The sequence below is a fragment of the Monodelphis domestica genome, chromosome 3 (assembly GCF_027887165.1).
Source record: "Monodelphis domestica isolate mMonDom1 chromosome 3, mMonDom1.pri, whole genome shotgun sequence".
Taxonomy (NCBI): domain Eukaryota; kingdom Metazoa; phylum Chordata; class Mammalia; order Didelphimorphia; family Didelphidae; genus Monodelphis; species Monodelphis domestica.
Genome location: NC_077229.1, coordinates 71,337,561 through 71,362,622, shown reverse-complemented (window position 1 = coordinate 71,362,622; position 25,062 = coordinate 71,337,561). Strand labels below are relative to the sequence as shown.

Here is a 25,062-nt window from a genome sequence, read left to right as displayed (position 1 = left end):
CACTAACAGAAAGTGATCCAGATAATATATATACATATATATCCCCCCTAGTCATCCTCCCTAGTCAATAGTCAATATAAAACCTGAGCCTATGTGCATATTGTTTTGTGAGTCTGTATATATACATATATTCATGCATATATATGTTTATATATAGTCAGTCATATATAGTCAGACTATATGTGTGTATATAATATACATAGTCTTTTAGTCAGAATCATATATAAAAATAGACAGTCATATGTACATATGTATATATGTATATAGTCAGAATCACATACATAGTTAAAGATAGAATACTATTTGGACTAAAGATTGCTGTACTTTGGAATTCAACTTCCAATCCTTTTGCTTTGAATTTTCTGTTTATCAACTGTGTGACTGGGGCAAGCCTCAGTATCCTTCTCTTTAAAATGGGCTAATATTTCCTGCTCAGTCTCCCTCACAGGGCTATTATGAACAAAATGCCACCCTTTTGTTCCTCATTTGTAGATGAACATATTCTTAGTTAGATGAGATCTCTCAGGTCATCTAGTCCAAACATACTAGAATAGCGATCTTCTTGAATCCCTGTTGTCTTCCTCATTAGAAAGTGAGCTCCTTGAGACCAGGGACCGGATTTTTGCCTTATTCTAGTACTTGGCTACAGTGCTTAGCTCAGTGCTGGCATACAGTAAGTGCTTAATAAAATGTTTGTTAATGATACTCATGATGATGACCTCCAGTGGTGGGGAATACATTGACAGCCTAAGGAAACCAATCTCTTTTGGGACAGTTCTTATTGTCAGGAAATTTATCCTTAATTCAATCTTAAATCTATATTCCCGCAATTCCCATCTGTTGCTACTACTTCTGCCTTTACTCATTTTGAAGTGAAGCTGCCTTTATTTAATTTCTTTGAGGTCTGCTGCCTGATTCTCTTTCTGCTCACTGCCTGATTTCTTTCTGTTTCCCGGTGTGTAGGACTGCAGCAGGGCTCTAAGCCAGCTGTTGACAGTAGATGCTCTCTCATATCGAGTTTCTGCTCACGACCTTCTCCCCCCCTCTGTCACTTCTTCCCGCTTTCCCCAGGGAGCAGCTCTCCTTTTGTCGATTGTCCGGTGGCCAGCCCCCTGACTCAGAATCACGCGCCTCTGCGGCTGTTTGCCTCTGTATGTAATGGGGGCAGCTCCCCAACAACAGAGCTGTTGTTCTCCAGAACGGTGAGAACCCAAGGCATAGTTCTCTTTTTCTTTCGGTCTGTCTCTGGTGTTGGGGCTCTATGGGATGTCTTGCCCATCCACAGTTCCTAGGGCAAGAAACAGGCTGTAAACTGAAGCAGGTAGAAGAGGATGGAGAGGGTCTTTGGACATGGAGGGAACCAAAGATAGGGGTGTTTCAGTCATCATGGGGAAGAGAAGTAGGGAGGAGTAGCTTTAGGTCTCCTAGCAACTAGACTCCTAGCTCCTAGCAACCAAGACCCCAGCTCTTAGCAACCATGACCCAACCTTTAACAAGCAAGCACTCAGCCTTTAGCAACTAAACTCCCAGCTTATGGAAACACAGTCCTCTGCTCTGGGGTCTGGATCCTCCAGCCCGGGATCTGGCCGGTCCCAGAGAAGCATCTGGCTGAAAGAAAGCGCTCAGCCATGAGAGGGGTGTGTGACGGAGAGAAAAAGAAAAGGGGCGGGCAGTGGGATGAGGAGAGAAGAGAAGAGAAGAGAAGAGAAGAGACGATCTGTGCCCCGCTGCATTCTGGGAAGACAGCTCCCAGCTAAAGCCACCTGGGGACCCGGCGGAGACCAGGACTTTCATCTCCTCCCCCAACCTCTCTAAATATTTGTCGCGCGTGGCATGATGGGAATCATAGTCTTCGTTGTAGTCTCCCTCACCCCCTCATTCAGTGCCCCGCCTCCCGTAGAGGAGCAGAGCACGCCGGGAATTGGAATGATTGAGGGCGGGATGGGACGGTCGCGCAGGCTGCTGGGAGTTGTAGGCGCAGCGGAGGCTGTGTGGATGCGCACGCAGCCACGGCAGGCGGAAGTGGGTCGCTGAGGAGGCGGAGAAGCTGCCCGGCCGCCCGCCCCGGGAGCTCCGGCCGCCGCTGCCTACGCCTCTGCCTCCTCCGCCACTGACAGGTCCCGCGGCCTCTGGGCGGGGAGCGAGCGAGCGGGCGGGGCCCGGGCCGGACCTGGCCGGGAGCGGGGAGAGCGCCGCCCCGCGCCCCGGGGCTGCAGGATGAAGGGGCCGAGCCCGAGCCGGGGGCGCCGGGCCCAGGAGGTGGCACCATGACCGGGGAGAAGAAGAAGAAGAAGCGGCTCAACCGCAGCGTCCTGCTGGCCAAGAAGATCATCACCAAGGACGGAGGCGCCGTGAGTGCCTGGCCGCTGCCCCTTGCCAGCCCCCTTGTGCCCCCAGACCCAGCCAGGCCCCTCGGCCCTTTCTTGCCCGGCCTGAGGTGTCATCAGGCCCAGCCCTTGGGGTGCCCTCACCACCACCTGGAATCTCCACTTCCCAGCCCAGGCTCTGCCAGGATTCTGAGGTGCCCACCTTGTAGTAAAGGCCAAACCCTTAAAGTGCTCTCACCACTCCCTAATGTGTCCACCTCCCTGCCAAGCCTGGTCCCCCTTGAGGTGCCCACCTTATGCCAAGCCTGGCCCCTAGAGTGCTCTCGACACCCCCTAGTGTGCTCACCTTTCATCCTGGGCCCTGCTAGGCCCCTGGGTTATACCTTCAGCCCAAACTCAGTCCAGCTGCTGGTATGTTTTCTCAGTCCTGCAAGGCCCCTGATGTGCCCACCTCACAGTCCAGGCCAAACCCTTAATGTGCCCATCTCTCAGCCCAGGCCTTCACAGGCCTTTCTCCTAGAGTGCCCTCACTACCCCTTGGTGTGCTCATCTCCCAGCCTAGGCCCTGTAGGCCTTTGGTATGTCTTCAATACAAACCTCAGTCCAGCTGCTGGTATGTCTTCTCAGCCCTAACCCTGCCAGGCCTCTGTGTTCCCTCAGACCCAGTCACCATAGCTTTACACCCATTTCTCTAATTCCTGCCTTCATCTCCTACCCACCGTGGCTCCTCATTCTTTCAAAAAGTCTCCCAGACCTCGTGTCCATCTTTTCCTTAGGCTCTATTCCTCATAGTCTTGGTCCAACCCCACTCCTCCATTGCTCTCCATCAGCCCTTACTAGGCTCCCATCATACATTCCTAATGTAGTGAGTCAACCAGCATTTATTTAACACCCACTGTATTCCAGGCACTATTGTAAACCTTGCAGTTACCAAAAAAAAGCCAAAAAAGTAAATCCTCTCAGCTCTAGTTTCAGTGTCAGGCAGTTATCCCCAATCTTTTTCAGGCTCCACTGCCATCTCTCAGCACCCCCTAGTTCTCAGTTGATACCCTATTTAGTGTAAACAGAGTCTAGCTCTCTTCTATCTCTTTAATCTCTCAGCCCATACATACCTCACACACCTCAAATCATGGCTCCCAACAATCTTCCATTGTGCTTTTTTCTATAGCTGTGGCCCCAGCCTATAATCCACTTACCCTGGGCACTACTACCTCACTGCTTCCCCAACTTTCCCTTCACTTCTGACCATTAGGCTGCTTCCTTATTTTCCCCTTTCATTCACTCAGCCTGATCCCAGATGTGCTCATCCTTAGATCCAGTCTCTGGCCTTACCTTCTTAGTCACATGACATTTCCCAGGCCCTGACCTTTCTTCTGTCTACCCTATCTCTTATACATTGACCATCCCAATTCTCCTTGCTCCCCTGCTAGACTCTTTAGACCTCATTATTCCCATTTGCTCTCTATATATCACCAGCTTCCCTCCCCAATCACTCCTCACTTCTCTCACTGTCACCATCCATACACACCCAGTATGTCCAGCCCCTGATCGGTGTCCCCCTTAACATTTTACTGATTCCTGCCTGTTTTCCCTTGTTTATACCCTCCATGCTGGAGTGTATATGACTTTGTACTGTTGGATTAAGCTTTCCAGCCACTCAAAGAAATTCTTATTTCTCTTCCACTCTGGTAAAACTGTCTTGATTCTGCTGACTGTCGTGAACTTCAGTAAACCATACTTAATCACTCTTGGTTTATCTCCCTCCATCTTTAATCATTATTTAGGTTTCTCCTCCAATCTGTGTACCTTAAGATACTCAAAATATAACTATGGCTTATCCCCCTCCCTGCTCCAGTACTTTGGGGATAAGCTAGGTTAGGAAGCCATGTACAAGCTTTCTGGGTCCAAGGCCACCTCCCAGGATGGACCTGCATCCCTGAAGACATCCATATAAGGGGATGGATAGGTGTAGGAAGAAAATCTAAATTTACTGTATTACATGAGTATCACAGGCATGGCCCACAACTTAGAGTTGTAATTTACCTACCTTAACTATTTGGAAGTTGTTTTGTTAAAATTCAGTATCTTCTATTAAATGGATATCTTCAATTTGAGTCTTTCCCCATGTCCTGTCCTGAATCACCAATCAATGCAATGCCTCAAAGGTACTGTGATAGTCCTGGGTGCTTGTTTTCAGTTTGATGTCACGTGACCCTGTCTGTCTGTTATCAAGTAGAGAGGTGGGAATTACTTTCAAGCATCCTTTAGGGACTAAAACTAGCAGTCATTTTCTCAGAGGAGAAGCAATGAATGGGACCAGGAAATCCAGTGCTTTGCTCTTGTCACCATATGAGAGAAATGAAATTTTGATGTGAGTCAATCAAGACCATGGGTTCTCTAAATTGTGCCATGATGGGACTAAAATTCATTGTTCCTTAGTAGCTTGGTTGAAAGACTGGGACCCTGTCTATCTTTCCAATTGCCTTCATTCAGATATTGGAATCCCATTGGCTGAGTGTTCAGTACCAAGAATCCTAAATCTTAGAGGTCAGCTCAATGACTCTAGACTAAGAAAAGATAAACACTGGCAAGTGACATGTTCTTATATGTCCCAAGACTATTGTCTTGTATAATATACATCATAATTTTTTCTTAGCATGTGGGACCAAGAGTAGAGGGCAGTACTTACTAAAATCTCTGTGGGGAGTGGTCCTCAAGTTTATCTGATCCAACAGAGCCCAGGCCAATGCATAACTCCTAAATGTTCAACTAGCTTTTGTTCAAATATTTTCAATCATAGCACACTCATAATCTCCCAAGATAGCCCTTTCCATTTTAAAAAATACTACCTTTTTCTTTAATCTTTACTTTCTCTTAGAATTAATACTAAGTCTTGATTCCAAGGCAGAAGAGCTATTAAGGGTAGTCAATCGGTATTAAGTGACTTATCCAAAGTCATGTAGCTAGAAAGTGTTTGAAGCCAAATTTGAACCAACCTCCCATCTCCAGGACTGGCTCAATATTCACTGAACCACCTAGCTGCCCCAGTCCTTAACATCTTTGTATAATTCTCAATGTTAGAAAAGTTTTTTTTCCAGGGGCAGCTGGGTGGCTCAGTGGCTTGAGAGCCAGGCTTAGAGACAGGAGGTCCTAGGTTCAGATCTGGCCTCAGACACTTTCCAGCTGTGTGATCATGGGCAAGTCACTTAACCCTCATTGCCTAGTATTGATTCCAAGATGGTTAAGGGTTTTAAAGGTGTGGGGGGGAAGAAAAGTTTTTCCTTAATATTTACCTTAATTCTATCTCCCAGGAACTATCCTCCCCATTGAGTCCTATGAAGTTTCACAAAACAAATCTCTGCCCATAGTAGTTTTTTAGATCTTTGGAAATGGCATTCATATCCTCTCCCAAAAATCTTCTCTAACCTAACTATTCCCGTTTATTTCAACTGTACTTCATATAACAAGATTTTGAGTCACTTTACTCCATTCCAGTGCCCTCTTTTGGATGTTACAGTTTATCAGATTGCATCGTAAAAATATGTCCTGAGAATTGGACACAGTACCCCTTATGTGGTCTGACTAGGATAGAGGACAATAGGACTATAACTCCCTCCTTCAAAACCCTGTAATTTTGAGCAAGTAAGGTCAAGTTGGCTTTTTTCAGAAGCACATCACACACTGTTATTCAGTTATATTAAAAATCTTAGGTATTTTTTATATAAACTTTTGCCTAGCTATGCATATTCCTTTGGATCCTCTCTGTGAAGTTGAGTTTGGGCGCTTAACTACCAAACTGTACTTTTATCCCAATGAAATCTTATTTTGTTTGTTTTGGCCATTGTGCTAGTCTGTTGGGAATTTTTTTAGAGCAGAAACTTGTCCGATAGTTTCTTAACCTTTCTAGTTTACCTTCCATCCATATCATTGCACGGTTTACTTTGTAACCTGGATGGCTTTTCTCAAGGAATTCCATCTCACTGACTCTACATTTTAAGATTGTTAGCCTGTGATTCTTATATTTTTTCTTCATTTACTCAAGCTTTTAAGACACGTATGTCCTTTCCCAGGGAACCTTCAGTTAAGAGAGGGACAATGCCAATATGGTGTCAATAAAGGGCGAAAGGATGGAGTCTCAGTTTTATGAATTTTTGGTACATATGCCTCATAACACAGCCTTGCAAAGAGGCCTTCATTTACTTGCCCAAGGCTGGAAATTCTTTTATACTGCACAGAAGGGGAAAGAATAGAAGCATTGCACATTCTTGTTGAATAGAAAGAATACTGAGCTGAATCAAGAGATCTAGCTTCTGGGCTGAGCTCTGTTTTCTGTATAGCCTTGATGGGAAAGTTTTTCCCATTCTGGCCCTCTTTCCTTGTCTATAAGACCAGAGGGCCTTTCCAGCCCTAACATTCTCTAACTGTATCATGTCCATCATTTCAGATTTTTGTTTATCTTATTACTGTGTGCCATGTGGGGCATGGACTGGGCTCTATGACCTCTGAATTAAACAAACTTAAGATTCTGTGGCATTAAAAGGCATGGGTCCCCTGGCCCTTCAGGAGCATCTAATCTAACTGAGGGCTCAGAGATAAGACTAAGAAATAAAACAATTAGAAAACCTTACAAAGTAGTATATGAGTAACTGCTAAATTAATAGTTCCAAGAATAGAGTACACTGTTTAATATGGCAGTAATATCTGCCGATTTGACAACTATTTTCTTGTTACAAGAAGAGGCTGATTGGATCTACTCAGAAATAACTGATATAAATACAGACATCATCATGAAGGCTTACAAAGAAAGAAAAAATTTTCATAGCACCAGTAGTGCCATAGGAATTGATTTCTAGGGATGAAATTTTATGGACTTATTTGCAAGCTTGTGTTAATTCCAAGAGTTATTGTTAAGGCTGTTTGGGTGGCCTCTTGAGGACAGTTAGTTCATTAGAGTCACATTAGTGGCCTATCTGTTGAGAGAAAGTTGTTTTGATTACTGTATTCAACTGAAGGTGAAGCTGGCTTCCTTATTTACACTGGAAACAAGTCAGCTCTGGAGAAGAGGATTATTAGAACAATCTTTGTAAAAATTGGCCCAACCTGTTAGCTCCCTGGCTCACTCCTCACTTGAAAGTGAAGTTTAGAGTGAGGCAGGTCATTTGTGATCTCCATCCAAAGTTACTGAAGAGCCCTAACAGGTTGGTTTCTTAAATGCAAATAACCATCAACAAAAACAATCAAATAAATGTATGAAGTAAGGAATGAAAGCTTATACAAAATCATAAACATTATACTCTATATTTTAACAGAGTAGAATCAAACAGTTTTACAAGCAAAACATACCTTTTTTCTGTGTCCACTTCTGAGTCACTCTGAAGCTCTGTTACCTTTGGCTGTATTGTCTTTTTTATATATAATCATCATCAGTGTCTAAAAGAGTATGTTTTTCTAAGTCAAGCTTACCTAGGAGGTGGAACAGCACCAGCACAGACTCCAAGGACCACTTTTTAGTTCTTATTATTCATTGTTTGGGGAACAGGAAGCTACAGGGTTTAGAGGAAACACTGCCCTTGTCTTGAAGGACTTGTCAAGTAGTAGTAGTTTGTGTTTCTTCCAGGAGCATATTGGGGACCACCTCTTGTCTCAAAAGTCTCTCTGTCTCTCTGTCTCTGTCTCTGTCTCTCTCTCTCTCTAATAGACCTTTGGGTTTCTGTTTCCTCCTCTGTAAATTGAAAGGAGTGAATGACCTTGAAAGTCCCTACCAAAGGAAAGGTCCTTTGGCCCTTATTGCATCTTCCCATTTTGTATGTATACATATTATATATTCTGCTATTAGTAAATTCAAAGTCTCTGGTCTTTCTTTCATCAGCACATCCAGCATAAGTCCATGCATATAGTAGGCCCTTGATAAATGTTTAACTGAATTGTTGAAGATGTTTTATTAGATGAGAAAGAAAGTATCTCAAAAAGTCCCAAGTAAAGATGGGGCTATTGGAAGAGTAACAGAGGAAGAAAACTTGAGTCTTAAACCAGGCAAATCAGATAGAAAAACAAAAGAGTTGAGAAACCAGATTAGATCAGAATGTTACAGTCCCTCTTGAGTAACTGCCTTGAGGGGAAGAGATGGACATAGCTGATCTTGGAGGTGACTTGGATATTTCAACCATTTTCCCCCTCCTTTTAAAAATTAACTTCTAGAAGAAAATCTGAGAGGGACAGAAGAGTCAACTCGGCAATCAAGAGAATTTCAGAACACTTTAGAGCTGGGAAAAACCTGAAAGGAGATCTAGTTTAGCCACTTCATTTTCTAGAGAAGCAAACCGAGCCTTGGAGTAGAGAAGGTCATAGAATCACATAATGAATTAGCCAAGATGCACTGGACTCCAGGGCTCTCTCCACTCTACCACACTCAAAGAAGAGTTAAAAATCTGAAGAGGGATGTTGTCAGACTGGGAGGAAGGCTTAGCTGTAGGTATATTTTAATGAGGGCTGATAAAACAGGATTGACCACTCTACTCAAAATGTAGATGACTGCATCAGAATTTGAGTACTACAGTCCATTCCTTTCTCTGCCATTTGTCTCAGCTGGAGAGATGGCACTGGCCACTATGCCCTGCCACTGACCTAGAAGCTTCTGGAGTCTGGCATTTGTGTCTTGCCTGGGAAAAAGATCTTGGCTTTTTATTTTTATTCTTTTTTCCCTTTCCTGGACTGATTGGAAAGAACAAGAAGTGGATTACCCTGAGTTGGCTGGAGCAAGGCTACTGAAGAGCCAGGAGCCTGTGACGTGGCCCCAAGAAGCAAACTGCCTCTTGATTTGGGGGAAGCCTAACTCTTTGATCTGAGAGACTTCTCAGGGAAAGAATGAAGCTATTTGAGGTTTATCAGGGTATCAGACTTTGGAGGGATGGGGGATGGAGAAGGTTTAATAGCTTTGTGCCAACTTTCAGTCCTTGATGAAATAATTGTTTTTTTGCTATTCCAAAATCAAATGGATTATCAGGCCTTTCTTGTTCTGAGGCCCACTACTCTACTACCTTTTCTAAGCTTACTGATACTGACCAAAAGCAAGGATTTCCATTTCAAACTGGCCCTAGAATTCCCTAGTCTAAAACTTGTTGGCCTGTGTATCTTGGCTTAATTATATCCTCATGATCGGAGTCATTTTTGAATCCCCAAACTAGATGACACCTTAGCTTTCCAGCCTTCAGAGGACATCCAGATCATCTATTAGGCTCTAGCTTTGCTAGCCTAAGCTAGCTGAAGCCAGGATTCTATCCAATAAAAGCTGAGTTTGTGGGCCACTTCTAAAGGAATAGGGCCCTTTTGCCTGGCCTAAAGTCCAGGTTGTGCCAGCTGCCACAGTTACACTGAAGGGCATATGGATTCCTCAGGCTTTTGAAGCCCTTGAATCTGTGACCTTGCTGATTAAACCTGGTTGAACTTCAGGGACCTTGGAACCCGAGGGGTAGTAGCCTAGGAGATGTTTGCACTTGGCTTTTGAGAGCAAACAAAGCCTTCCTTCCAAGATCTTGATTTAGTGAGGACTGTTTAATCAGCCCCTTTTCTTCCTTTCCCCAATGCTGATTCCCTTGTTCCCTACCCTTCATCCACTTACCAGTCAGTCATGTTGTTTTTCAGCGACAGGGGATTGGTGAGCCTAGTGTATACCATGCTGTGGTGGTGATCTTCCTTGAATTCTTTGCTTGGGGCCTGCTCACAACCCCCATGTTAACGGTAAGTATTTCTTACCCCATTCTGCCCACCAGATCTGGAGGGTAAAGATTGAAAGATTCCTTGGCTGAGGACTGGATTCCCAGTAGAAACTGGGAAAATTCTCATAAAGCTAAATAGTAGACAGTTCAGAGACAGTCCAGACTGTTGCTGTCATTTCTCTTTCTAGAGAAAGGGTAAATAGGGCAGGTTCCCTTCCAGGTCTCTTTCCACAATCTCAAGGAGAGCCCACCTTTGGATACAAAGAAAATGGAGAATCTATTTCCATCTTTAAGAAAATGGTGATTTCCCTGAAATAAGGAAGCCTAGAAATTGACCTCTGCCTAGTAGCCTGATGGAACAGTGTTGCCATTTTGTCCATGATGAACTGAGCAAGCACAGTTTGTAGATAACAAATTTCAGGCCAGGCTCACCTCCACCCTCGGTCCAGCCATGCAGATCTCTGCTCCCCAGGGAATGGAACATTGTGTCTTTGTTGCCTACATTAGGACATGCTGTAAGAACACTGTCCCCTTAGGAAACCAGAGGAGTGTAGGCAGAATGGAATGAACCAGCCTGAGATTTGGGCCATGGTCTGACCAGGAAGATGTAACAAATCCTCACAGCCACCTCAGCCTGAAGGAACATACAGTAGAGACTGCCCTTGCCACTTAATATGGGACTGGATCAGGCCCGGAGTCCTGTTTTGTTCCATTGCCTTATTTTTGTTGCTGTTTCTCATGGATACATGCTTTGTCTCTTTGCCTAGATTATAAAAGTCAAGGTCTACATTCTTTGTGGCTCTGTGCCTTTGGACAAATACCTTCCAGGGCTGAGCCTCAGTTCTCTCATTTCTAAAACGGGGAGGATAAAGCTTATGCTTACTCCCTCTCCTCAGAGTGTTTAGAATATCACATGAGATCCATATTTCATCTAGGGTTGGACTAACTTCAGATCTACTCTTGTGATTCTGTGATTTTCTAAGATAATGGAAGGAAAGTACTTGGTCCCTGGAAAGTATTATAAAGTTGGCAGCTGCTTTTATTTTGAATGACAACTGCTCAGATCTTAAAGTTGTCGCTTTCTCACCTGCCCTCATCCACAGCCTGTGGACCTGAAGAAAGAAATCCCTTGATCCCTCTCTTTCAACACTAGGCACCAGCTCTACCCACAGTCTCTAGTGTAGACTGTGCTTGCCTCACTTAGTTGGGGGTTATTTCCTGTTAAAAGAACAAAGAAAAATGCTGCCACAAAACCAAGTATAGAGGGGTTATTTTAATGAAAAGATTTTGAAATTCAAGCTCTGATGTTCTGCCTTAATGGGGAGAAGGGGTGAGGTATTGCAGAATCTCTCAGACAGAAACCCCTGGGGGGGAAAGTTTGGTTTCCAAACTTGTTTTCGGATACTGGGGTACCTGTGAACATGACATGGTTTAATGGACTGACTGCTGCTTCCTGCTCTGGTGTCCCATTTCTAGGAAGTTGCCTTTTTTACAAGATATAATGGCACTTAGAAACCTACTTTCAGGGTAAAATGCAGGAATGTTAGACCAGTTGAGAGTAAAATGAATTAAAACAGGACTTGGGAAGGAGCTAGCTAACTGTACCAGTAAATGGGAAGGAGTAAAGCAAAGAGTTTGGGGAGGTCATTGATAGTGAGTACTCATGTCCATAGGGTCTAGCAACAATAAATCATTTTCCCCCTAAATACTTTCCATATGTTATTTCTCACGTAAGCCCTATAAGTAGATGGGTTCAGTGGTTTTCACACCCCTATTTGACAGATAAGGGCAAGTCTTCGAAACATTATGTGGCTTATTCATGCAGGGTCAGCAGTGGAGCCAGGACTTGAAACCAAGTCTCCTGACTCCTCAGCCTCCCCTCCTACTGTCCTTGAGCAAAGACAGTGGTAATAACTAAGAGAGGTGGTGGGCAGTGGGCAGTGGGAGGAGAGAGTACCCTGTAGCATCCAGCAGCCTCATGGTATTCTGTTACTATCCACAGGTATTGCACCAGACATTCCCACAGCACACCTTCCTGATGAATGGCCTGATCCATGGAGTCAAGGTGAGCTTCAGCTGGCACCTGCCTTGTCTATTCTCACTTTGTGATGGAAGCCCCTCCTCTGGGACCCATTGCAGCCCAGGGACTGGACCTGGCAGTGACCCCAGGCCACTTGTTCCCTGCCTGCCACTAGGCCATGGCCTCTGTCCAGCTCCAAATGGACAAACATGCATTACCACAATGACAATAGGCCCCTTTGTGTTGGGGATTCAGGGCTGAGCACAGAGACCTGGAGCAAGGGAGCCATGGGGATAGCACTCTCCTTCCCCATGTCTGTTGGACAAAGCTAAGAGGTGGGTGGAGAAAGCCAAATTCAGCCTAAGGGTCTGGTTTCTCTCAGAATGAAAATAGCACTTGTACAGCACATTAAGGTTTGCAGTATACTTCATGGACATGATCTTATTTGATCTTTACAACATCCTGGGAGGTAGGTAGTTCTGTGATTTCCATTTTACAGATGAGGAAAATGAGGCACAGTAATTTGCCCAGGGTCACACGGGTATAGTAAGTATTTGAGATAAGATTGGAATTCAAGTCTTCCTGATTCCAGAGGGAACACTACACAGAACCCCCAAGCTTCCTTTGCTGGTCCCTCATTCTTCTACCAGAACCTACTAGCAATCTAGTAATAAGTTCTCCAATAGCCCCTAAGTAGAAAGACTTAAAAAATGTGGACTCTGGGGGCAGCTGGGTAGCTTATGGACTGTGAGCCAGGCCTAGAAACAGGAAGTCTTGGGTTCAAATTTTACCTCAGACATTTCCTAGCTGTGTGATCCTAGGCAAATTGATTAACCCCCATTGCCTGGTCCTACCATTCTTCTGTCTTGGAACCAATACACAGTATTGATTCTAAGACAGAAGGTAAGGGTTTAAAAAAAAAAAAGGACACTGCTAGAAGTGGGTGCTCTCCAAGGAGGGAGCCAGAGACTTGAGATCTGGTTTTCTACCTGGGCCCAGAATTGGAACCAAGATGGAGGTGGAGGCCAAAAAGCTCCAGAGATGCATGTCATCATTATCTATGTTGTTCCTTACAGAGAAGTGATTTAGGAAGCAACTTCTGCCCTTTTCTCTTCACTCCAAATTTTGTGTGGTTTGGGGGCCTAACCACAATTGACTCCTCTTCTATCAGTTCCAGGGAGGCAGGGGAAAGGGAAATAAAATCATTTTATGTCTGTTCCTATGATGTGGTTTTGAACTTTGTGGGTGCCAAACTAAAATATTCTGCTGCTGACTCCTTGTGTCTGTAGCCTGATCCCATTGAGCTTATAGGAAGTAAGAGCTCAGGCCGGAGTTACAGGGGCCTAGAGCCTGTCAGAGGTCTGATAGCTTCAGAGCTGTGTTCAGCCTAGAAGCCTGTCACAGAGTAGAATAGCAGCTGCATATATTGTTAAAAGGCCTGAAAAGCTTGGTTAGGGTTAATAAGGATGAACCCTAAGGGATAAAAAGTACTTAGAAGTCTTCCAATGGGTCCAGAGGCCTTCATTCTTACCAATTCTTCCCCTTCCTAGAGAACAGGTAGAGCCAGTTTGCCTGCCTTCCACTACCTTGGTCTTTTCTTTTCTCCCCAGAGAGAATTGTGGCTCACCACAGGCCCCCAGCCTCCAATAATCCCATCCTTGTCTTCATGTCTTCCAGGGTCTGCTGTCTTTCCTCAGTGCCCCTCTCATTGGTGCCCTCTCAGATGTCTGGGGCAGAAAGTCATTCCTCCTCTTGACAGTGTTCTTTACCTGTGCACCCATTCCCCTGATGAAGATCAGCCCATGGTAAGTGAGGCCAAGGAGAAGGGGGGTGGCCCAGGCCCTTCCACCTCTCTGTGGTAGGGTTAGAGAAGAAGCCCTGACCAGGCTGGCCAGCCCTTGAGCTCTTTAGTCTATGGCAATAATGCCTTTTCCTGGGTAAGCCTTTATATAGCCTCTTCTAGGTGGCACACTCCCTGATGATAAGGACAGTATCTTAATTATATTTGAATGCCCCAAGTATGAGAGCACAGGGCTCTCTATGAAGAGGAATTACTTAGGCCATTCTCATTGCTAAGGGAAGGAGACAGTGCCCGAGTTGCTGAAATCCAAATGCATTGAGATTATTGGGGGGGGGGGGGAGGGACCTAGGACTTTGCTGGTAAGACAGGCAGCCAGGAAAAGAGGGGATGCAGGGCCATGAGGCTAGTTCCATTGGATTTTCTCCCAATTGAAGGGCTTTAACAAGGCAATCCTTTCTCATTCAGGTGGTACTTTGCAGTCATTTCCATGTCAGGTGTCTTTGCAGTCACCTTCTCCGTCATCTTTGCCTATGTGGCCGACATCACCCAGGAACATGAGCGGAGCACAGCCTATGGCCTGGTAAGCCTGCCCCTCTCTGGAAACAAAAACCTCATCCTCCCAACCTCATCTTCTGAAGACTTTGAGATGGCACCTCCTTTCCACTGATACCATCCCACTGGCTTCCCTGCCACCCTACTCCAGCTGCTTAGGCCCAAAGAGCACGTAGCATTTCCATGCCAGACCTGGGACTGGCACTGGATGTCTATTTTGAGTTAATCAAATCAAGAAATTAAAGTACCCCTACTCAAAATAGTCTTAAGTATCCTCACTCAGAATAGTCTAAGTAGGGGTACTTTAAGTTCTTGATTTGATTAACTCAAAATAGACAAAGAGAATAAAGAATTCCCTTTCACAATACCATACCCTACATTTCTTCTTCCCTGGACCTGTGTTTCTTCTCTCTGCTTTGAATTAAATGTCTGCTGTTGCAAAATAGCATCATTTTTTTTTCCTGTCCCAAACCTGCAACTCCTCTTTTCCCCATTTCTGTTAGTAGCATCACTATCCTACAGTCCCCCAGGCTCAAAGTCTGGCATCCCTGTTTCTTCCCACTTATCACTGTAGGGTAAGTTGTTTGGTGGTAAGTCCTTCCAGTTCTTTCTCCCAAAATGTTTCACATTCCAGATCCCCTTCACCCCCTCCTCTATATTCCTATAGCCTCATTCAAAGCTCTCTTTCCTTTACACCTGGACAATTTGTAACAGCTTCCTCATCACCACTTTGCCTTCATCCTCCTCTCTGTGCAGTCCATCCCACACAGCCCACCTGATTCATCTTTCTGATGCATAGCTTTGATCACATCTATGGACCTGCCCCCCATGACCCATCAGATAGTCAGAACTCCTGAGCTTGATATTCAGGGTCCTCTCCAGTGTTCCTCTCATCAATCCCATTTTCTCCATTGACATTTGCCACTCAATTCAGGTCCTCATTACCTCTCTCTGGGCTATTGCAGTAGTTTCTTAATTGGTCTTCCTGACTTGTGTCTTCTCTCTCTAAACCATGTTACACGGAGCTGCCAGACTGAGCCTCTTGAGGTGTAGGTTGGATCATGTCTGTCCTCTACTCCAGAAGTTTCACTAGCTCCCTCTTTCCTCCAGTAAAACATTTCCTTATTTGTTTGGCATTTAAAGCCCCTTCATGGTTTGGCTCTAACTTTTCTAACCAGGCTGATTTCACATTAATCTCCCTCATACTACTTTGTTATTCCTATATGTGACCTACCATCTTCAGCTCATAGGACTTGGCCTATCATCCTCCATTATGAGAATGCTTCCTTTTCTCACCTCTGCTCCCTTCAGGGGTCAGCTCAGACTGGGCTTTCCTGGTTCCCCCTCCCAGTGTCCAATGCTTTCTCTACCCTCCCCATCATTACTTTGTATTTATTTCAATAGGTTCTTCCCATTCCCTAACCAAATGTAACAGGGCAAGGATGGTTTGGTTTTGTCTCTGCATCCCCGGCCCTTGGTACAGTGCTCGGAACATCACAGGGACTCTATCACAGATTCTTGCTGCTCTTGTTACTTCCTTCACTTAACCTGTATTCTGACCAACAGAACCCCCCCCCCCCCAACAAGCCTCCTGTCCCTTTGCACATGCCAGACCTTGTCCCCATCTGGCTCTACTCTTGGATCTATGATAGCATTTAAATATCCAGAGAGCTCTGTGGATGGATGTGTGCACCTGTGTATGCGTGCATACAAACATACCCATTCATATAGCCACCTCCAGAGCTAGCTCCCCCATTGAGTGTTCTCTGATCCCTCTGGCTGGAAGTGATCTTTCGGGCACCTCTCTAGCACTTGGTGCCTCTCCTCAGCTCTGCCCAATTTTGCTTGGTATCACAGGCCTTTCTTTACCAGAGCGGGTAAGGAGCCTGGGTCTCACTGACCACCATTCCTGTTTGTGTCTTACCCATGAGATCCTTCACAGAATTGTCTAGTGAAGGTAAAAAGACCTTTTACCAAAAGGTAAAAAAAAAAAACAGGAACCCCCTCCCCACCTCATCCCCCCTCCCCCCAGAACTGACCGTGTCATCTCACTTTGGACTTTGGCCAAAGCTCCTCTTGGACGGTACGTTTCCTCTCTGAAGTCTAGGCTTTTCTACCTGCCGTGCAGGGCAAGCTGTAAACGAGGAAGGGGCCAGGTGAGTAATCCATAGTGTTCCTTCCCCCCTCAGGTCTCTGCTACCTTTGCTGCCAGTCTGGTGACAAGTCCAGCCATTGGTGCCTACCTGTCCCGCGCCTATGGTGACACACTGGTGGTGGTGCTGGCCTCAGGAGTGGCTCTGCTAGACATTGGCTTCATCTTACTGGCTGTGCCTGAGTCCCTGCCTGAGGAGATGCGGCCTGTGTCTTGGGGAGCTCCCATCTCCTGGGAGCAAGCTGACCCCTTTGCTGTAAGTGACTCGTATCTATCTGCTTGAAAGTCCCAGGGACAAGGAGCTCTCTCCCCACCACTATAGGTCTTTCCATTATCAGACAATTCTGATTTCTTAGAAAATTCTACTATCCTGTAAGCTGAAAACTGCCTTCCACACATTGGTGCCACGCTCTGCCCCAAGACTCACACAGAGCTGACTTTCTGCCTCCTCTGCTCATGACTGCCCTTCACAGATCAGAATTATGCTTCTGTAAGGCTTCTCTTCTGCAGACTAAATAGCTCTAATTCCTTTAACTCCTTATAGAGGTTTTCTAGACCTCCCACCTTCCAGTTCACCACCTTCTGGATGGTTTTCAAATCCAATTTTGTTGATTCTTGTATTAAAATGTGGTACCCAGACTACTGTTGCTGTCTTCCTAATTAAAATGGCACATGCCCCATAAACAATTTAATTGATTATATACATGGTTTAAAAAGTGCTTTTTATACACATTCCCATTTCACAACAGCTGTTTCAATAGAGAATTCTAGTATTATCCTCCCTGTTTTACAAAAGAGGAAACTGAGGCTTGAAAGACCAATTTTATTTAGCTAAAGTTAGAGATAGGGCTTGAATGTGGATCATCTGACTCCCTAGTCCAATTCACTTTCCCCCAAACCAGGCTGTCTGGTTAAACTGATTCACTTGTACTTATATAGGATCACATATTAGTTGGATGTACACCAATACTGAGTATTAGTGGGCTAACTTGGTACCCACTTCCAGGCCCCACCTCCTCAGGAGCCTTTTGAAGAACAGTCCCCCTAAAGGAGTGAACTTGATGGGAATGTCAAACCCTGGATAGGCCAGGAGAGAGGAGGCTTGTTATTGGGCTGGTGGTGGTGGTGGTGGTTTTTGCTGTCCTTCAAATCCCATCACTCCATACCATCCCTTGGGGTAGACTTTCTCTTTTCAATCCCCATCTCATCTCACTCAGTCTCTTCGGAAAGTGGGCCAAGACTCCACCGTCCTTCTCATCTGCATCACTGTCTTCCTGTCCTACCTGCCAGAAGCCGGCCAGTACTCCAGCTTCTTTCTCTACCTGCGCCAGGTGAGTTAATCCAAGGCCAGAAGCAGGGCCCTAGATCCCCTTCCTGTGGACACTCCCTGGCCAGGTCAGCAGTGAGCACACTTGTGCCCTGGATTCTGGGCAGCCATGAGTAGTGTCCTCTAAGCCATGGCTTGTGCTATACTGGAAATAAGAGGTCAAAGAAACTAGGTAGATCATGTACTTGCAGGGATTTCTTCCACTCGCTAGTGGCTCAGAGTCAGGGAGGAGAAGTTCTCTGCCAGTAGAAGCAGGCTTCTTGGAAAAAAGAGTTAAGACATTTGGGCTCTCCTCAAGTAAACATGAAACCCTGAGGGAATGGTGCCATCAGAACTCAAGCTGAACACATCAAAACCCATCTCCCATCCCATGAAAAACTAAGCAGCCCTCCCTATCCAGAAACAAGCCCATTTGAAGCTCAGCTCAACCTCCAGGAATTAGAGATCTACGATTTAGAAAGGGCCTAGCAGCCCACCCCTGTTTCCAGCATTATCTCCCTTGTGTCGAGGACGGGTCAATCTCATGGAGACTCTGTCAATCCCAGTAAGGCTATAAATGCGCTGGCTGAGGCCAAGGGTTAATCTGTGGCAGGAGAGGGCTAGAACCTCCTAGCATTGTAAGGCCTAACTCCAGACCATCCTAACCCCAGACCTTCTCTGATCTCTGCAGGTAATTAGCTTTTCCTCAGAAACAGTAGCTGCCTTCATTGGTGTGGTGGGGATTCTGTCCATCCTGGCTCAGGTGAGAGTCCTTTCCCTGTCCCTGACCCATCACACCCTTCACGCCACCCAGCACCCCACTTTGGGCCCAGGCCTACCCCAGACTGGCTCCTTCTCTCTCTTCTTTGGCATCATGTGCCCTGTCCCTTTCTAGACAGTGGTGCTGGGAATCCTGATGCGCTCCATAGGGAACAAAAACACGATCCTGCTTGGCCTGGGGTTCCAGATCCTCCAGCTGGCCTGGTATGGCTTTGGCTCCCAGCCTTGGTAAGAACCAGCCAGGAATCTACCTCTCTGCCTCCTCCTGCTGCCTCTCCTCTTCCATGCACCCCTCCCCACCCTAGGCAGAGCCTGGGGTCATGGGACAGGGTGGAATCCTCAGAATGGACCTCCAAGAGAGGGGTTTATGATGCTGCTGCCCAGGGCTCCTCTTCTTCCCGGTTCCCTTTAAACCCCTGGGGAAGGGGGGAGGGGTGGTGCTTTGCTTCCTGAAATGAAAATAATGGTATTCCCAGCCCAAGCTTCCTCTCTTCCTGGACCCCAGAGCCCCTCCTTTGTCATGGTCAGGGCACCAGAAGGAACCATTAACCCTAGTTCTGGCCAAGTTCTCTGCATCCAAGGGGTGGGGGTCCGTGTCATTCAGAGGCCTGCCTCTTTCCTTTCCTCCAGGATGATGTGGGCCGCAGGTGCAGTGGCAGCCATGTCCAGCATCACCTTCCCTGCCATCAGCGCCATGGTGTCTCGGAATGCAGACCCCGACCAGCAAGGTAGCTCCAACCCTACCTGGGCTGGGCCTTTGTTCGTCCCCCAAAAACCCTCCCATGCACACAGTGCCTGAGATCCTCCCTTCAAGGACAGCCATTCTCACATATTCCCATGAGATGCATCGAAGAGGCAGAACTGGCCTATGGCATCCCTTAGCTTGGACTAATAAGAAGCTCTGGACTTGTGGAGGTGATTCCCAGCTCGTGGTGTACAGTGTTAGAAAAGGTTGATAATTCTCCTTTCCCCACCTCCCTCCCCCAGGTGTAGTTCAAGGGATGATCACCGGCATCCGGGGCCTGTGCAATGGTCTGGGTCCGGCTCTCTATGGCTTTGTCTTCTATCTATTTCACGTGGAGCTGAATGAGATGGTGGCGGTAGAGAGCCTAGAGAAGGCCACCAAGCCTAACATGGCCAACCCTTCGGATGAGGTGAGTTCCCCCTCCACTTTCTCTGTCCTTCTCTCCCCACCTGGGCCCTTGACATAACCCCTTCCTGTCCTTTGCCCTTCTAGCGGAGCATCATCCCAGGCCCCCCTTTCCTCTTCGGAGCGTGCTCAGTCCTGCTGTCCCTCCTCGTGGCCTTGTTCATCCCTGAGCACAATCATCTCACACTGCGGTCCGGCAGCCACAAGAAACACAGCAATGGTGCCCAGAGCCACACGCACAGCCCCCAGGCAGGCGGCTTGGATGGGAAGGAGCCCCTTCTGGTGGACAGCAGTGTATGATGGGAAGGGAGAGGCAAGGAACCTCCGCTTCCGTCCGACTCCCCCATCGGCATCAGTGTGCTCGATGTGGACTGGACCAAGGGCGGGAGGGGAGGTGGTCACGGACTGTACCACTAATAGCAAATGAGAGGACCAAGAAGACTGAGGCCCTCAGAGCCAAAAAAAGATAAACACAGCTACCCACAAACTCAGTCCCAATGGTGCAAAACTAGGATTCTCTCATCCACCCAGGGCTGGAGAATAGGAAGGAGTTGGGACTACACCATTTGAAGACAGGGTAGTGTTAAGCTCACCTGCTTCTGGTGAACTGTGGACTTTGAAATGGGACCTGCCAAATACTCCTCTTGCCAGGGAGCAGGAGAGTGGCTGAATCTCAGGTCCTGGCCCACTCCCCTCCCGGGCTCTGATGGCTACCAGAGTCATGTGAGGCACCTCTGATTCTCCCATGGGTTACGTGCTCTCTGGTGGCCCACTCTTGGTCTGCTGGTTGAGGGTGGGGGGAGGATACAAAGAGTGTCCTGGGACTGCAGTACCCAGAAGGGGAGATACCACCCTCACCCCCCACAAGCAGGAAAGTAATCCTGCAACAGCAGACCCACTGTCAGCTCTATCCAGGACTGACCCTACCCCCTTGGTCCCCCTCTTCCTTGGCACCCAACCAAATGTGCCTGCCCAGCCCAGGATTCTCTGGGACAGGGAGCTCTTTGCTGATGGTCTCATAGAAGGCAAAGAATTTCCCACACCATCATGAGGGGTCCCAGTGTTCCCTACTCTCATGCCCCCAGAAACCCAAGATAGAGAACCCCCTTCATCAGGCCCATCTGGCTTGCAATAGCCAGAGTGCCAAGTTTGTCATGGTTCTGAACTGCTAAAGGAGAAGGGGCAGGCTTGGGGGGCCCACTGAAGGAGGGGATGTCCAGGTACACCAAGGTACTGGTATGTTCTTCTTGGTTTGCACCTATCTATTGGCCCTGCACCAGATCCCCAGCAGCTGCCATCCAAAAAGCTCATGGGTCATTGGAATAACTGTGGCTGACTGGTGGAATCCAAATCCTTCTTCTGGAAAGCACTCCTGGCACTGGCCCTGTATTTCAGAGGTCAGTTCTTGGGACTGAAAACTGGCCAGTAACCTGTCATTCCCCACCCCATCCCAGAGGCCCAGGAAAGGTAGAGAAGGAAAGGCCAAGCCATCTCCTTGACTGTAGTCACTCAAAAGCAGCAACGGACTGTCACACACAAGAATTAGCTTGAAGGGCAAAACGAAGCACCTTTAAAGAAAGTCAGGCTGCCCACATGATGCTAGAAAAGCAGCCAAAAGGCCTGAGAGCAGGTAATCATCTGAGGGAGCAGGAGTGACCCAGGCTGGACTCTCTTCTGGTGACAAGAGGGTAGACGGTTTTTCCCTTACTGCTTTTGACTTGATTCTTGGTGCCCCTTGTCCCTGAGGACCATTCACTTGGCCTGACCTCTTGATATGGGGAAATGCCCCATGGTTCCTTTCACTTGGAGAGGCCCGATGCAAGGCCAGCCGCCATTAGTTCTGGGAAAGTCAGTTTCAGGTCTGGTGCGATGAGCCCTGAAGTAGTCTGTGACTCCACTGTCTGACAGCTTCCTGGGCTGCCCCCCACCCCTCTTCCGGGAAAGACCCTGCCTCAGCCCCAGTGTCCCAACCCTCCCTGGCATACCCTTGGGTATATTTGTCTGCCTCAGAGGGGTCCCAAGTTCTCCCACCATTCTCAGCCAAGGCTTTAGTTTACATACAGAATAGTTAGTGATCCCAGGCCTCCATCTCTTGGATGGTGGAAGGCTCAAGTGGACATCTAACTGGCCCCTCAGCACAGGTCCAAGAGCCTCCAGAAGCAAAGGATTCTTGGGGGAGGGGGACCCTGTGTGTTTGGTAGGGGTGGTAGCCAGAGCTGCCTTGCCCTCAGCCTGCCCGTGAGTCTCCTCCCTCATCCAGGACCTACGATTCTGGAGCCAGAGCCATCCAGACATTGTGGAAATGAACCCACCTTGGGGGAGGAGGGAGGATGGGTTTTACATTTTGCACTTTAGTCTGCAGGGACCCCACAGTCCCATTTCTCATTCCTCTTCCCCTTGAAGCTCCAACCCTAGTGACCCAGGTCTTACTCGGGCGACCCCACCAGGGCCAACAGTCAATCCATACTTTGGGTAGGAACATCAGAAAAGCAGAATCTCACACATCCTTTCAAAATAATATCACAGATGACCACTTTTTAATTTTTTTTTTACACCTTCAACTTAACAGACCAACTTGGGTTATCAGGCCAGGAGCCCTTAGGTAGCAGAAAAGTCTCCTGTGGTATCTGGACATTGCCAGGAATAGAGCTCTGAGCAGGGACCTGAGAAACCACAAGGCAGTGACTGGGCCTCAGGGCCTCATTTCCAGTAAGCCCTCCTTCCCTGGCAGGGTCCTACCAGGTTGCTCCCTTTAACCTGCCTTTTCTCCCCCTCCAAAAAAAATTATTTGAAGCATGTGACATCCCAGACTTCTTGCCTTTCCCCATGTCCCTAAAAAGCATTAGTTGCCAGGCCTGCATGAAGATCCTTGAAGGTCTGATAGGCCCATGTGTCCTGGAAGCTGTCCGGAGACCACTATTTCTGCCAATTTTATGTTACTTTGTAGGGGGAGGAAAGTGAACCAGTTTTTTGAAAGGGCATTTTTTTCCCCCAGTGCAGCTTTTTCTGTTCAGAATGCCACTATTGGAATGTTGGCACATTCCCCAGGTCAATTCTCCCACAAGGCAGCCCAGGCCATTTGTCCCAGGGATGCCCCTATGGCCACAGTGCCCCCTGGTTTGGGGCCAAAAGGCAGCCCTCTTCTCCCCTGCTTAGTTCACTTCCGGTTTAAGATGCCCCCCTCAGGGACCCAGCTGGGGGAGTTGAAGGAGTCCCAGTGGACCTGCTGTTGCTTGAAACAAACATTGAGACAATGATGTGAGTTGGCTGTTGGCAGGTAGCCAGGGTTCCATGGTTTGTCCTGCTTGGTCCCCCTCCCTCCAGATGCCCACCCCTCACCCCAATTCCCTATTGTGGCCAACCTTCTGTGTTTTAATTAAGAAGGGACCAGCCCTTTACTTTGGAATTGATGACGTTAACCCCCCGGTGTGTTGTTGATTTTGTGTTTTTAGCTGATAACTCAGTGCCATTTAGTTGATTTCAGATTGTGTTTAGAGACAGGTGCCCCCCTCCTCTGGTTATTTATTAAACAGCTGCTTTCTTCTTACAAAGAAAAACAGTCTCTGCCTTTGTGTTTCTGCCTGCTGAGCTATTTGTTTAGCATTGCTCCATCTGAACTCCTGAGGGCCCTTTCCATCTCTGATGTTCCAGGCAAAAAAAGCACCTTCTGCCAGATGACCCACCCAGCCCTATACTGAACAGACACACGCGAGCATGCTTTTTTGAGTCAAGTCTGATGGCTTTGGTGACTCCCAGCATCCTTGGCAGTGAACTTGGCCTTCAGAGCTAGCAGGTCATCAGTAGCTGTCCAAACTCCTTTTGTTATCTTCCCTTCCAGGAAAGCTTCATGGGGCCATCTCATTAGCCTTGGAAGAGGTTTCCGTAAAGGGAAATGCAGCAGCCTTGGCCTCTGTCCTCTGCCAGTCACCAGTCATGATTTATATCCAGTGAAAGCCACCTTTCTGAATCTCCCAACCCACTCCCTGTACCCTAAAGTAAAGTCTGATCCAGCTGCCATGACCTACCTAATGTGGAGTTGTTGGCTTCCAAAGTTGACACGCACCTCCTCTTGTGCGATCAAGACTAGCTCGAGGAAATTGCAGAAGAGGGACTCTACAGGGAACCTTCCAGAGGGCTGACTAGCAACAGTGTTTGGAATGTGGGCCAACTGAAGTCAGGCTCTCGGGTCTTTCCAAACTCCAGTGACCTACAGAGTGCTAGGCTGTTGGCTTAATCCCACGGAGAGCAGAGTTCATAGACTAAACAGACCAATGAGGCAAGCACTGCCTAAGAAGCTTGAGATACAGGTCAAAGGCGAGCCAGCCCATGCCTTCAAGGGGTTCATGTTCTATCAGCGAGAACAAATCTGTCCCTAAACACAGATGCAGAGATATACCTATATATGTACGTACAAGACAGATATAATGGGGGAGACGGGGACCCGAATGACCGTGGGAACCAAGAAAGGCTTACTGTGGGAGGTGGTGCTGGAATGGAGTCTGGAAGGAAACTCAAAGGAGAAGAAAATACATTGTAGGCATGGAGATGGTTAGGTAGGTTGAGTGTCCTGTAGGCTGGACAATTTAGGCAAGCAATGAATAAAAAGTCCAAAAGAGTAAATTGGGGCTAGATTGGGAAGAACTTTAAATGCAGAGTTTATTAGTTGATCTTAGAGGTGATAGTCAAGCATTTACTTAGCATCTACTGTGTGCTAATTGTGCTAATCACTGGGGATACCAAATGAGGCCAAAGATAGTCCCTGCCCTCAAGGGGCTCACAGTCTAAGCAGGGAGACAACCTGCAAACAGCTATGTACAAACAGGACACATACGAGAGAAACTGGAGATCATCATCAACAGAGGGAGGGTACTAGAATTTTTTTTTAGCTCTTACCTTCCATCTATAGAATCAATACTATGTTTGTCTCCAAAGGCAGAAGAGTGGTAAGGGTTGGGCAATGGAGGTGAAGTGACTTGCCCAGAGTCACACAACTAGAAAGTGTCTGAGGCCACATTTGAACCCAGGACTTCCCACCTCTGGACCTGGCTCAATCTGCTGAGCCACCCAGTTGCCTAGAATTAAGTTGCCTAGAAAATCTTCCCTTAAAAGGTGGGATTTTAGCTGAGACTTGAAGGAAGCCAGGAGACCAAGATGAGGAAGGAGTGTGTTCCAGGTACAGGGAACAGCCAGTGAAAAATACCTAGAGCCTAGAGATGGAGGGTCTTGAATTTATTGAGTAGGAGAATGACATGATCAGAT

At 47.1% G+C, this 25,062-nt stretch overlaps 1 protein-coding gene across 2 annotated transcripts; it reads left to right on the top strand.

Moving 5' to 3' along the window:
- The first annotated feature begins 1,992 nt into the window (after window positions 1-1,992).
- On the top strand, window positions 1,993-23,360 carry LOC100024842 (hippocampus abundant transcript 1 protein-like). Of its 2 annotated transcripts, XM_056822085.1 has the most exons (13): window positions 1,993-2,351; window positions 9,051-9,206; window positions 9,969-10,064; window positions 12,045-12,107; window positions 13,740-13,867; window positions 14,329-14,443; window positions 16,605-16,823; window positions 17,785-17,898; window positions 18,565-18,636; window positions 18,769-18,881; window positions 19,284-19,381; window positions 19,641-19,807; window positions 19,891-23,360. In XM_056822085.1, exons 2-13 carry the CDS (start codon window positions 9,192-9,194, stop codon window positions 20,101-20,103), a joined length of 1,413 nt encoding a protein of 470 aa, XP_056678063.1. In that variant the 5' UTR covers window positions 1,993-2,351; window positions 9,051-9,191; the 3' UTR covers window positions 20,104-23,360. The 2 variants fall into 2 exon arrangements, with proteins under 2 accessions (XP_056678063.1, XP_056678062.1); XM_056822084.1 differs by lacking the exon at window positions 9,051-9,206.
- The last annotated feature ends 1,702 nt before the right edge of the window (window positions 23,361-25,062 follow it).

Excerpts from the sequence above, each read along its gene's own strand:
- LOC100024842 (XM_056822084.1), top strand. The coding sequence starts at position 2,268 with ATGACCGGGGAGAAGAAGAAGAAGAAGCGGCTCAACCGCAGCGTCCTG. Across the intron at positions 12,108-13,739 it reads GCCTGATCCATGGAGTCAAG|GGTCTGCTGTCTTTCCTCAG; the intron begins GTGAGCTTCAGC and ends CATGTCTTCCAG. Across the intron at positions 18,637-18,768 it reads TTCTGTCCATCCTGGCTCAG|ACAGTGGTGCTGGGAATCCT; the intron begins GTGAGAGTCCTT and ends GTCCCTTTCTAG.